The following is a 14,541-nucleotide window of genomic DNA, read 5'->3' as shown; positions in this document are numbered from 1 at the left end:
GTCCCCTCTGACGTCCACCTGCTAGGAACGTTGACCTACATCACCATGAGTAACGCAGCGGCAGCAGACATCCGTGTCAGAGTAGATCTCATGCGCTGTGAATGAATTCCCTCCAGGTTTCTGATCTGTTTACTTTCCAGGAGATATAGTTACCGGACAACAAAATGCGACTTGAACACATAAACGTTGCTATTCATACATAACAAAAAGAAATGGCACGCTGTCATTATCTTCTTAAGAGCTAAACTGGAACAGTGGTGATGATTAGTCTACACATTACCATCAGCACTCTGATCTCTTTCACTTTGTCACCAGATGTTATCTCCATGGCTGTCTGTCTTTAAGCATTAAGACATAATAACCTGTCCTGAAACCTTCACGCACACACACACACACACACACACCAGCTCATACGTTAAGAATGTAAAGGAAAGAAAAACAGGGGAGGAGAGCTCTTAACCAATTACTACACTTCAGTGTCATTTCCGCTGATTTGTACTTTACCTGTAAATTTGATCACTGATACTCATTTTATAATCACACTGCCATTTAAAAAAAAAAAACACTAATTTAGAATTATTTCAGGACTTAAATACATTTTCTTTACTTTCCCCTTTAAATAACACTTCAATTAAATAATTGTTATGAATAAATAAAATAGATAAATCTTTAAATAAATCTTTAAGTAAATATTGATTCAGTTTTAAATCATTTCAGTCATTATTTCATTTAAATAATAATATAATGATACTAATTATAATTATTGATTTTAAATTATATTTTATATTGTGTTATATTATATGATTGAATGAAATCTCATGGAGCGTTTTACAAATTCAAAACACAAATCCCACCCTGTTGTCTAACCTCTCCCAACTAAACGAACAAAACAAATTCTTTTGTCTCTCTCTCTCTCTTTTTGTTCTTTGAAATACTTGAACATCTTTACATGTGGTGAACTTTCACTGCTATTTATCATATTTCACTGCAAGAGATTTCGAGGCAGTTCTGATACTTTCATTAAAATATAATTATTTTGTTTGTTTCTGCACCCTGAGATAATTTCCCACAGGAATGTTTTCCATAAAGCTCTCATGTACTTTTCTTTTGTACGGGGCTTGGTGCTACTATACACGGCTATTAGCAGAAAACAAGTCATGTGACCAGTGATGTATTCGAGAAAATATTGTTGCTTAATCTTGATCAAAGTCCAGTTCATTAAAGGTGCAGTATATCTGTGACATTAATATGCAGTAGAAATAACGAATGAACGCAGGATGTGAACGTCATCAAGCGGCCGTGTGTGTGTGTGTGTGTGTGTGTCTGACCCTTCTGCATTCTCACTCTGCTGTTTCTGAAAATATAAAGTAAACAGACTTACAGAGGAAAGATCAACAGGAAATGGTTCAAATTTGCTGAACTAAATTACATCAGATCTCTTTGTGTGCACACATCTGTGTGTGTGTGTGTTCGCCACACACAGGACAAGAGGGTGGGTACGGATAAAGCCTATTGTGCAGACACCTGTACAGACATGCAGAACGTCCAGAGAGAGGAACAGAACTGGGAACGGGTCAGCTCGTCTGCATGCACAATCACACAACACAAATCATGTGAACCACACCTTAGCAAGCATCTGACTCACAGCACCATGCCACTAACACACACAAAAGATGAATGCTCCACTGGTGCTGAACAGTGTGAGTTCTCCTCATTGCAGAATGAAGAGCTACGAATAAAAAGCCTTGAAGATGTTCCACAGAAAAACTCATTCAGTCCCGTCCTCCCCAAGCTGCCCCACCACTCAGAAGCCATCTTACGTACTTCAATTTTTCTGTCTGATTTACCAGAACTGGCAGGTCAGACGGATCAGGTTACGGTAGACTCGACCTGAGATCCCAAACCGTAACAGCAGAAACAGCCTGAGAGCCATGACATCTGAGTGGGTGAGGATACACACTGATGAGTGAGCCCTATCAGGCCAGTGGAATGTAGCTGTCTCTATTTGCTCTCATCTGTCAGTGTGGAGTTGTTGTTTAATCAGAGTAATCTGAGTGTTAACAGGCAATAGAGACGCCAGACTGAGCGGTTAGGTCACACACACACACACAATGACACACACCCTGTGAGACCTTTGGACCTGAAGAGAGCTGTTAGCATAGTGAATCAACACACACAGAGGGAAAGAGAGAGGGTGAAAATGAGAGAGAGAGAGAGAGAGAGAGAGAGAGGAAGAGACAGAGAGAAAGAGCATAAGAGAGAGAGAGAGAGAGAGAGAGAGAGAGAGAGAATAATTCTAAAAATCTCTCAGTGACTGTACAGGAACAGCTTTGTGTATCTGCTCATTGTGGTTACGGTAAATACATTACTGTCATATAAGCACTATTTTAGGAGCCAGAAAAACACGCTGTCCCCCAGAACCCAGTGTAAGATATATGTGTTTTTAGCTGAGCTACAAGTACAAAAAAAAACTTGTAGCTGACATTAAAAATATGTTTCAGAGACATTTTGCTGTTTTGCTGACAGAAAAATGTGCAGAAGATATATTTTTAAACAGTATCTAGGTCAATATCTATTAAACAGTAGTGTGATCTATTAAACAGTAGTTGATCTATTAAACAGTAGTGTGATCTGTTAAACAGTAGTTGATCTGTTAAACAGTGGTGTGATCTATTAAACAGTAGTGTGATCTGTTAAACAGTAGTGTGATCTATTAAACAGTAGTTGATCTGTTAAACAGTGGTGATCTATCAAACAGTAGTGTGATCTATTAAACAGTGGTGTGATCTATTAAACAGTGGTGTGATCTGTTAAACAGTAATGTGATCTATTAAACAGTGGTGTGATCTATTAAACAGTAGTGTGATCTGTTAAACAGTACTGTGATCTATTAAACAGTGGTGATCTATTAAACAGTAGTGTGATCTATTAAACAGTAGTGTGATCTATTAAACAGTGGTGTGATCTGTTAAACAGTACTGTGATCTGTTAAACAGTACTGTGATCTATTAAACAGTAGTGTGATCTATTAAACAGTAGTGTGATCTGTTAAACAGTAGTGTGATCTATTAAACAGTAGTGTGATCTGTTAAACAGTGGTGATCTATTAAACAGTGGTGTGATCTATTAAACAGTCGTGTGATCTATTAAACAGTAGTGTGATCTATTAAACAGTGGTTGATCTACTAAACACTAGTGTGATCTGTTAAACAGTGGTGATCTATTAAACAGTGGTGTGATCTATTAAACAGTAGTGTGATCTATTAAACAGTAGTGTGATCTATTAAACAGTAGTGTGATCTATTAAACAGTGGTGATCTATTAAACAGTAGTGTGATCTATTAAACAGTGGTGTGATCTATTAAACAGTGGTGATCTATTAAACAGTAGTGATCTATTAAACAGTAGTGTGATCTGTTAAACAGTAGTGTGATCTATTAAACAGTAGTGTGATCTATTAAACAGTGGTGTGATCTGTTAAACAGTAGTGTGATCTATTAAACAGTAGTGTGATCTATTAAACAGTAGTGTGATCTATTAAACAGTAGTGTGATCTGTTAAACAGTAGTGTGATCTATTAAACAGTAGTGTGATCTATTAAACAGTAGTGTGATCTATTAAACAGTAGTGTGATCTATTAAACAGTGGTGTGATCTATTAAACAGTAGTGTGATCTATTAAACAGTGGTGTGATCTGTTAAACAGTAGTGTGATCTATTAAACAGTAGTGTGATCTATTAAACAGTGGTGTGATCTATTAAACAGTAGTGTGATCTATTAAACAGTGGTGTGATCTGTTAAACAGTAGTGTGATCTATTAAACAGTAGTGTGATCTATTAAACAGTAGTGTGATCTATTAAACAGTAGTGTGATCTGTTAAACAGTAGTGTGATCTATTAAACAGTAGTGTGATCTATTAAACAGTAGTGTGATCTATTAAACAGTAGTGTGATCTGTTAAACAGTGGTGTGATCTATTAAACAGTAGTGTGATCTATTAAACAGTAGTGTGATTTGTTAAACAGTAGTGTGATCTATTATACAGTAGTGTGATCTATTAAACAGTAGTGTGATCTGTTAAACAGTAGTGTGATCTATTAAACAGTGGTGTGATCTATTAAACAGTAGTGTGATCTATTAAACAGTGGTGTGATCTGTTAAACAGTAGTGTGATCTATTAAACAGTAGTGTGATCTGTTAAACAGTAGTGTGATCTATTAAACAGTAGTGTGATCTATTAAACAGTAGTGTGATCTGTTAAACAGTACTGTGATCTATTAAACAGTAGTGTGATCTATTAAACAGTAGTTGATCTATTAAACAGTACTGTGATCTGTTAAACAGTGGTGATCTATTAAACAGTAGTGTGATCTATTAAACAGTGGTGTGATCTATTAAACAGTGGTGATCTATTAAACAGTAGTGATCTATTAAACAGTAGTGTGATCTGTTAAACAGTAGTGTGATCTATTAAACAGTGGTGTGATCTATTAAACAGTAGTGTGATCTATTAAACAGTGGTGTGATCTGTTAAACAGTACTGTGATCTGTTAAACAGTACTGTGATCTATTAAACAGTAGTGTGATCTATTAAACAGTAGTGTGATCTGTTAAACAGTAGTGTGATCTATTAAACAGTAGTGTGATCTGTTAAACAGTGGTGATCTATTAAACAGTGGTGTGATCTATTAAACAGTCGTGTGATCTATTAAACAGTAGTGTGATCTATTAAACAGTGGTTGATCTACTAAACACTAGTGTGATCTGTTAAACAGTGGTGATCTATTAAACAGTGGTGTGATCTATTAAACAGTAGTGTGATCTATTAAACAGTAGTGTGATCTATTAAACAGTGGTGATCTATTAAACAGTAGTGTGATCTATTAAACAGTGGTGTGATCTATTAAACAGTGGTGATCTATTAAACAGTAGTGATCTATTAAACAGTAGTGTGATCTGTTAAACAGTAGTGTGATCTATTAAACAGTGGTGTGATCTATTAAACAGTAGTGTGATCTATTAAACAGTGGTGTGATCTGTTAAACAGTAGTGTGATCTATTAAACAGTAGTGTGATCTATTAAACAGTGGTGTGATCTGTTAAACAGTGGTGATCTATTAAACAGTAGTGATCTATTAAACAGTAGTGTGATCTGTTAAACAGTAGTGTGATCTATTAAACAGTGGTGTGATCTATTAAACAGTAGTGTGATCTATTAAACAGTGGTGTGATCTGTTAAACAGTAGTGTGATCTATTAAACAGTAGTGTGATCTATTAAACAGTAGTGTGATCTATTAAACAGTAGTGTGATCTGTTAAACAGTAGTGTGATCTATTAAACAGTAGTGTGATCTATTAAACAGTAGTGTGATCTATTAAACAGTACTGTGATCTGTTAAACAGTGGTGATCTATTAAACAGTAGTGTGATCTATTAAACAGTAGTGTGATCTGTTAAACAGTGGTGTGATCTATTAAACAGTAGTGTGATCTATTAAACAGTAGTGTGATTTGTTAAACAGTAGTGTCATCTATTATACAGTAGTGTGATCTATTAAACAGTAGTGTGATCTGTTAAACAGTAGTGTGATCTATTAAACAGTGGTGTGATCTATTAAACAGTAGTGTGATCTATTAAACAGTGGTGTGATCTGTTAAACAGTAGTGTGATCTATTAAACAGTAGTGTGATCTGTTAAACAGTAGTGTGATCTATTAAACAGTAGTGTGATCTATTAAACAGTAGTGTGATCTGTTAAACAGTACTGTGATCTATTAAACAGTAGTGTGATCTATTAAACAGTAGTTGATCTATTAAACAGTACTGTGATCTGTTAAACAGTGGTGATCTATTAAACAGTAGTGTGATCTATTAAACAGTGGTGATCTATTAAACAGTAGTGTGATCTGTTAAACAGTGGTGTGATCTATTAAACAGTAGTGTGATCTATTAAACAGTAGTGTGATTTGTTAAACAGTAGTGTGATCTATTAAACAGTAGTGTGATTTGTTAAACAGTAGTGTGATCTATTATACAGTAGTGTGATCTATTAAACAGTAGTGTGATCTGTTAAACAGTACTGTGATCTATTAAACAGTAGGGTGATCTGTTAAACAGTGGTGTGATCTATTAAACAGTAGTGTGATCTATTAAACAGTGGTGTGATCTATTAAACAGTAGTGTGATCTATTAAACAGTGGTGATCTGTTAAACAGTGGTGTGATCTATTAAATAGTAGTGTGATCTATTAAACAGTGGTGTGATCTATTAAGCATTAGTGTGATCTATTAAACAGTGGTGTGATCTATTAAACAGTGGTGATCTATTAAACAGTAGTGTGATCTGTTAAACAGTAGTGTGATCTATTAAACAGTAGTGTGATCTATTAAACAGTGGTGATCTATTAAACAGTAGTGTGATCTGTTAAACAGTAGTGTGATCTATTAAACAGTAGTGTGATCTATTAAACAGTGGTGATCTATTAAACAGTAGTGTGATCTACTAAACCAGGGGTGTCCAATCTTATCCGCAAAGGGCCGGTGTGGGTGCAGGTTTTCATTCCAACTGAGCAGTAGTGTGATCTATTAAACAGTAGTGTGATCTACTAAACAGTAGTGTGATCTATTAAACAGTGGTGTGATCTACTAAACAGTAGTGTGATCTACTAAACAGTAGTGTGATCTATTAAACACTGGTGTGATCTACTAAACAGTAGTGTGATCTACTAAACAGTAGTGTGATCTATTAAACAGTGGTGTGATCTACTAAACACTGGTGTGATCTGTTACAGTGGATGTAGAAGGTCTGAATGAAAATTTCCAAACTCAAACCAAGCTAAATATTTCAAGATAAAAGTTGTTTTTTTTAACGTTCAAATGTTATTTAAACAAATAAAACTGAAGACAGATTGAGAATAGAGTTAGTAGTGCTGCTAGACCTAGTCAGTTACAGCTTCATTCATTTAAATGAACTCTAATTGACTTAAATGGATTAGAGATAGTTTAAAATACAATGGCTTAAATATTTTTAATATTTATATATAAATATAAATATTTAATATTTGGTATAACATGATTGAAAAAAGTGTAAAGCAATATTTTACAGTTTGTACAGAATACGCTGAAGGTCTGAATGATTTCTTTGTTTGTGTGTGTGTGTGTGTGTGTGTTGAAGGTGCTAGTGTTGCATCATCACAGCTTCAAAGTCCCCGGTTTGATCCAGAGCTCTGGTTCCTGCCTGAGTTCAGAGTTCTCCTCTGGGTGCTCTTCTCTGTTTTCTTCTTCCTCCTCTATATGAATGAGAGTGTGTGAATGTGTGTATATACACCGATCAGCCATAACATTGTGAGCAGTGACAGGTGAAGTGAATAAGACTGATGATCTCCTCATCATAGCACCTGTTAGTGGGGGGGATATATTAGGCAGCAAGTGAACATTTTGTCCTCAAAGTTGATGTGTTAGAAGCAGGAAAAATGGGCAAGAGTAAGGATTTGAGCGAGTTTGACGAAGGGCCAAATTGTGATGGCTAGACCACTGGATCAGAGCATCTCCAAAACTGCAGCTCTTGTGGGGTGTTCCTGGTCTGCAGTGGTCAGTATCTATCAAAAGTGGTCCAAGGAAGGAACAGTGGTGAACATCCAACAGACGAGCTACTGTTGCTCAAATTACTGATTAAGTTAATGCTGGTTCTGATAGAAAGGTGTCAGAATACACAGTGCATGATGGGTCAGGGCTGATTTGGCAGCAAAAAAGAAGAACCAACACAATATTAGGCAGGTGGTCATAATGTTATGCCTGATTGCTGTATATTTATATGGTGCTCTGCAATAAACTGGTGTCCCATGCAGGGTGAATTTTCCCACCTTGTTCCCAGTGTTACCAGAATAGACTCCAGGTCCACTGCTGCACAGGTCAGGATCATGTACTCTCTGAAGATATCTTACCAAGGTCAACTACATTCACATTCATAACATTAGTTCATTTTTCTCTTCATTATGATTAAACCACAGCATGAAGCATGAATGCTGATGAATTCTCTGTAGAAGCAGCTCTGATGAGAATGCCAGCCTCAAGGAAAACAACAGGTTTAGACTAATGTGCTCATTCTGGAAGGAGTCTCCAGTGCCAGTACTGTGTAACAGACAGAGGTAAAGCTGTTTCTTTAAGTTTTATGACTAAGGAGAGCAGCACTTTCAGTGGTCACTTGCTCTGTAACAACTTGCATTTATTTTGTCTTATTAACTTCAAGAGAAAGATAAAACAAGAGGCTGGTTGGAGTTTCTAGGTTCAGTAACGTAACAGATATATTTTGGCATAATAAATAGATTTTATAAACTGTGTACTACTTTAATAAATGAAAAAAAAAGGTTAGTGTTGGCAAGTTGCTGTAGTCCTAGAGGAATAAATCCTTCTGGGATGTGATGTTATAGGAAAATAATCAGGGTGGTTACAGAAACCCTGCATCATTCACACCACATCCTGTCAGGATTTATTCCTTCCTTACGCAGCAGCTTGAAGGTTAAATTAACCACTGATTGAGCTGCTTCCATATCCTCTATAAGAAACCACTCCACAAGCCTGAAGGAGAAAAGCAGAAATATGTTGTGTTCATTAGTACCTAGACCTGCTCTGCTATTAAAGACTGAAAGCACTCAGTCATTTATGTACAGGTCACAGAACCCAGAAAAGCATGCAGTATAATAATGAAATATGTAATGAAGTGAATTTTGATTAGGTTACAATGCCACTAGTCATATGTTGGATGCAGGAAAAATGGGCAAGCATAAGGATCTGAGTGAATTTGGAAAACTTTGATGACTGGACGCATTGTGATTGGTCAGAGCATCTCCAAAGCAGCAGGGTTCCTCTGGGAAACATTGGGTCAGTGGCCTCTTTCAGCAGAATAATGCACCCTGACACATACACATACACATTGTTCAGGATTGGTTTGAGGAACATCCTAAAGAGTTCAAGTTGCTGACTTGGCCTCACAACATTGGTCGAACATCTGTGGGATATGCTGGACAATCCATGAAGGCCTCACCTCACATCTTCCAGGACTGAAAGAATCTACTGCTAATGGCCTCAGTGAATCAGAGCTGTTTTTGGTGGCACAAGCCCTACACAATACAGATGATTTTACAGGTAATTTTTGCAAGAGAGAGAGAGAGGGAGGGGGAGAGGGAGAGAGAGAGAGAGAGAGAGAGAGAGAGAGAGAGAGAGAGAGATGTTTGCAAGCGCACTATCAGCACCACCTGAGAGAGAAGGTGTGGAATACAATATCAGTGGAAGTAATTAAAAACAGTTTGTTCTCTCTGTTATGTTTGTGTACATAAGCGACCTATGAACTTCAGAGCTTTGACCAACAGAGCATCAAAGTGGACACAAGCCGGTCACCAAGGTGACGCTATCTCCAGGGTAACAGTGCACAGGGCTGCTCCTCCCTCTCTCTTTTTCTCGAAGGTGTGTGTAATTAAGCTTACATTAGACATCATTATGTGAGTGTTTGCACACATCCACCTTAAACAGGCCTTGAATGTAAATACAGAAGAAACGCGTGTGGCACGCTGCAAGAAAAACCCTCTTCAGCTGTAAGCACCCATCACAGCCTGCACCCACCAACCCACACAGCTGTGAACTCACAAAACTCCTTTATCTACAAACAACTGCAGCTGATATCACTCTTCTGAATTTAGTGCTTTAGAAGAAAAATACAGTACAGAAGATATTTGTGGGTTAAAAACATACGCTGTGGTCCTGCTTTGGTTTATGGGTAATTATTCAGGAAAACACATTTTTTGTCAGTCTGCCTGTATTATTAATATTATTAGCATCAAGTTATTGGTTTACTTACTTTGTAATAATTAATATTTACTCCTAAAACTGTTATAAATATGAATATGTGAATACATAGCAAATTATTATTATTATTATTATTGTTGTTGTTGTTTTTGATAATGATGATGTTATTGTTGTTGTTGTGTTGTTAGAATTATTATTATTATTATTATTATTATTATTATTATTATAGACACGAGGTAACGCTACACAATACAGCGGCACCTGTTGCACAAGAAATCCCTTATTTCTTCTCCCTCATCGTGATTGGATGCTTTTGAGTTAGAAGGCGGGGCCAAGGGATTAAAAAGTGGCCAACCTCTTTCCCCACAGCCGCCTGTATAGATTGGGGGCGTGGTCTGTGAGTGTTGTGGGCGTGGTGTGCGCTTGTGGTGGGCGTGGATTTTGCCGAGTAGTCTAATCACAGACTCAGCAGCCCGCAGAGAAGCGCGCGGGGGGATATACAGGAGCGCGAGCTCAGTCTGGAACAGACTTTTTAGTTAAAAACACACACTAAAGTGGTGTTTGATACGTGTGGAGTGATAGAGCTAAACAAACAAAACATAACAAAGATTTAGACACCAGTGTGGAGTGTGTGTGAGACAGAGAGAGACCAGAAGAGAGACGGTGCAGCACCTGAGACCTGTTGCCGTGAAGCGGACCTTCAGTGAGGACCCACACCGCGGTCAGCGGATTTAACTCCAGCCTTCGTGCACACACTGGATTATTTCACCTGTCATGAGGAACCAAGAGGAAATCCAAACGGAAGTTGTCTCCTAAAATACCTCTTAAACCTATTAAAGTAAAAAATGAACTTTTAACTCTTTACAGCACGCATGGTGAATGATTTACTCGGAGTGTGTGGATGTGCTGCTTTTCCGGTAAGTTAATAACCTCCACAAACTCTCTCTCTCGCTTTCCTTAACTTTTTTAACCAAAAAAAATCTGATTTTTTTGCTTTTTTAAGGTTTTGTGTTTTATTAATTAAATGATGTGTTGTGTTTTTAGGATAATGGTGTGTGTGAGTGGTCCTCGCGCACTTGGAGCGCAGTGCACTCTGGGTCTGGAATGAAACTGAGCTCTGATTTACGACGGCTGTGGACTGTGGATATGCTGCTGGAGCAATTACGGTTTCCTTCAGGGATTTCTTCTTTCCGAAGGGTAGCAATAAATTAGAAGCAGGGTCCCGAGCTGAGAAAACATTCAGAGTAACGTTTGAAATTCCACCTTTTTCCACCTCTAATATTTGTTTCTAAAGTCCGGGACATTGGACCATGGGAAAGCCTCGTGCATCTGCTGCCGTGGTGTTTCGGCTGCTTGCTTTGCTTGTCTCACAGCTTCCACATCTGGCTCTCACCGCCTCCAAGGACATAGTGTGTGAGTCCATCACGGTGCCCATGTGCAAAGGCATTGGCTATAATCTCACCTACATGCCCAACCAATTCAATCATGACACCCAGGAGGAGGTGGGATTAGAGGTGCATCAGTTTTGGCCTCTGGTTCGGATACGTTGCTCTCCGGATTTGCTGTTTTTCCTCTGCAGCATGTACACCCCCATCTGTCTCCCAGACTACAAAAAGCCTCTGCCGCCATGCCGTTCTGTCTGCGAGAGGGCCAAGAAGGGCTGCTCTCCTCTCATGATCCAGTACGGTTTCGAGTGGCCCGAGCGTATGAGCTGCGAGCGGCTCCCTGTGCTGGGTGACCCGGACCGGTTGTGCATGGATCAGAACAACAGCGAGACCACTACTCTGTCTCCCTCGTTTCCCAAGCCTACCCCCAAGGGCTCGAACAGGCACCGATCCACAGCTAAATCCGGCACCCCTCAGAAGTGTGACCGTGAGTGCCGCTGCCGCGAGCCTTTGGTCCCTATCAAGAAAGAGGCCCATCCGTTATACAACCACGTGCACACGGGCTCACTGCCCAACTGTGCTCTTCCTTGCCACCAGCCCTATTTTTCACAGGACGAGCGTGCTTTTACAACCTTCTGGATCGGTTTGTGGTCTGTACTGTGCTTCATCTCCACCCTCACCACTGTGGCCACGTTCCTTATCGACATGGAGCGCTTTAAGTACCCTGAGCGGCCAATCATTTTCCTGGCTGCCTGCTACCTCTTTGTGTCACTAGGCTACATCGTGCGTTTGCTGGCGGGCCATGAGCGGGTGGCGTGCGGTGGCTCTGGTGACCAGCAGCATGTCCTGTATGACACCACAGGCCCAGCCCTGTGCACGCTGGTCTTCCTGCTCGTCTACTTCTTTGGCATGGCCAGCTCCATCTGGTGGGTGGTGCTGTCGTTCACCTGGTTCTTGGCTGCGGGAATGAAGTGGGGAAATGAAGCCATTGCTGGCTACTCGCAGTACTTTCATCTGGCAGCGTGGCTTGTGCCCAGCGTGAAGTCTATTGCTGTCCTGGCCCTCAGCTCTGTAGATGGAGACCCTGTCGCTGGAATCTGCTACGTGGGCAACCAGAGTCTGGAGAGCTTGCGAGGCTTTGTGCTAGCACCGCTAGTAGTCTACCTCTTCTCCGGGGCACTCTTCCTGCTGGCCGGTTTCGTGTCACTCTTTCGCATCCGTAGCGTCATCAAGCAGGGAGGCACCAAGACAGACAAACTGGAGAAGCTGATGATTCGCATCGGCCTCTTCACTGTGCTCTACACTGTGCCAGCTACCATCGTGGTGGCCTGCTTAGTCTATGAGCAGCACTACCGGCCTGGCTGGGAGCAGGCGCTGGCCTGTACCTGTCCCACTGAACGCCAGCAGCTCGGTCTGGGGCCTGAGTATGCAGTCTTCATGCTTAAATACTTCATGTGCTTGGTGGTGGGCATCACCTCTGGCGTGTGGATCTGGTCAGGAAAGACAGTGGAGTCGTGGCGGAGGTTTGCAGCGCGCTGCTTCCCGTGCAGGGCCAGAAAGCCGCCTGCCTCGGCTTCCTCTATGTACAGTGAAGCTAGCACAGCACTAACCGCTCGAGCCGGGTCAGCGCCGCCCGGATCCTACCACAAATCAGCTCCACCATCACACGTCTGAGCAGTGAGACGGGTCCAGCCGGACTTAACATGAAGGATCTTAACAAACTGCCGACTCGTCCCTTAAGTAGCCGAGTGCTTTAGTTCTGTGTGTGTGGATAAAATACGATCGAACGGAATTTAGACTTCTGAATGGAAAAGAGGAAGAAAAACAATAAAGGAATTAACTGGAGAATGAACTCCTGGCTCACACAATGCTGGGAAAAAAAATCACAGGAGCTACAAGACTCACTCTGTCCTTAACGATTCGTGGGCATGTTATTTATTTGTGTATGTAAATATTTGTTCTTTTCACATCATGTACAGGGCATGCCCCAGCTGTGTGTGTGTTTGTGCTTTTATAACAAAAACCAGAGGTGGAATATTTTCCCGATACACCGAGATCGAAATTCCACAAGCAGTGTGTTTTTGCTGGTAAACGATAAGGTGCTGTGGTGAGTTTGTTTAGAACCACACAAAACCTCCTGTATATAATTGTGAAAAGAATTGTGACCTGATGGGAAAACAGTGGAAAATGAAAAAGTCTTTTATTTTAGACGGAGGCTGCAGGTATCTGGTGCAGGTTTACTGACGTTTTAGCCTGTGTGTATGCACATGTTCCGCTCCGAGCTGAAAGATGAATTTGGTATACACTGAAATTACGTCTAAAACATTCCGGAAAATTCTGTGAACAGATAAAACGCATCGATTCTGAAGTAGGAGTTGAACCCAAAAACTGTCTGGAAATCATGAGACGCTGATAGGCTTGACATGACTAAGCTTGACTCCCACCTAGTGGTCATTTATGGGTACTGTCATGTCAATAAAAATGTGTTCAGTTAAACTGGAGTCCAAACCTCATCCCTGATTTTATTTAAACCCCTTAATCACATGCACATCAGTTTACAGTTTACATCCGTCTGATAGATTTGTCTTAGTAGTTAGGGATTTCAGGCTTTTTGGTCAGTTGTCCTGTCTGAGCCTATCCTGTGTGAAGCTGTAATACTTCAGGATGCTGTGTGTGTGTGTGTGTGTACGTGTGTGATATGAAGCGGTTGTAGATCTGTCTAAACGTTTGTTCTTATAAAGCACATAAAAGTGGAACTGTTTTGGTCATGAATTATAGGATTCTTTTACTACACTACGCTTAATTTAATCGTCCAGGTCTTTTGCATCCTGCTGCTTTTAACATCATCCTGACCACACCAGTAACGTGAGTGTGATTCCACATTGCTTCATGTTTCTGTACAAGTGTACATATGTGTGTTGCCCTGTGTGTAAATCATGTAAGGGGCATTTCTTTTAACAGCCTGCTTGGCGGCTTTGTGTGAATACTTTTTTTTTTTTTTCTTAAACAAAATGTCGATCGATTGCTGAGATTTTTAAAGAAGATTTAGATATTTATGAAAAACTGGAGTGTTTGTGTTTCATTGGTTTCTCTTATTTGTAGAGAATAAAACTGGAGCAATCTGTGAACAGAGGTTTCAGGATTGTTGTCTTTACTCAAAACTTTGTTTCCTGTTTTAACATGTTCAGCTTTTATTTTAGTCACTTGTAGGATGTAGTTAAAACTGATGCTTATTAGGACAAGGACTGGTTTCCTCCGTCCAGTTCTTTGTTACTTTGCTGTCAAAGAGCTGGACAGCCAATGTCATAGAAAAAAGGAGCTTGGTGAAAAACAAGAACTTCCTTTTAGCCTTTAACT

The 14,541-nt window shown here is 39.9% G+C and overlaps 1 protein-coding gene across 1 annotated transcript; it reads left to right on the top strand.

Moving 5' to 3' along the window:
• Nucleotides 1-10,253: 10,253 nt before the first annotated feature.
• Nucleotides 10,254-14,320, top strand: fzd5 (frizzled class receptor 5). The gene is made up of 2 exons (XM_058392617.1): nucleotides 10,254-10,716; nucleotides 10,844-14,320. Exon 2 carries the CDS (start codon nucleotides 11,110-11,112, stop codon nucleotides 12,856-12,858), a length of 1,749 nt encoding a protein of 582 aa, XP_058248600.1. The 5' UTR covers nucleotides 10,254-10,716; nucleotides 10,844-11,109; the 3' UTR covers nucleotides 12,859-14,320.
• Nucleotides 14,321-14,541: the final 221 nt, after the last annotated feature.

This window comes from Hemibagrus wyckioides, linkage group LG06, assembly GCF_019097595.1.
Source record: "Hemibagrus wyckioides isolate EC202008001 linkage group LG06, SWU_Hwy_1.0, whole genome shotgun sequence".
In the NCBI taxonomy this organism is placed as follows: domain Eukaryota; kingdom Metazoa; phylum Chordata; class Actinopteri; order Siluriformes; family Bagridae; genus Hemibagrus; species Hemibagrus wyckioides.
Note: the sequence above shows the minus strand (reverse complement) of the source record. Positions and strands in the feature narration are given on the sequence as shown.

What these genes read in the sequence shown, in the direction of transcription:
- fzd5 (XM_058392617.1), top strand. Translation starts at nt 11,110, where the DNA reads ATGGGAAAGCCTCGTGCATCTGCTGCCGTGGTGTTTCGGCTGCTTGCT.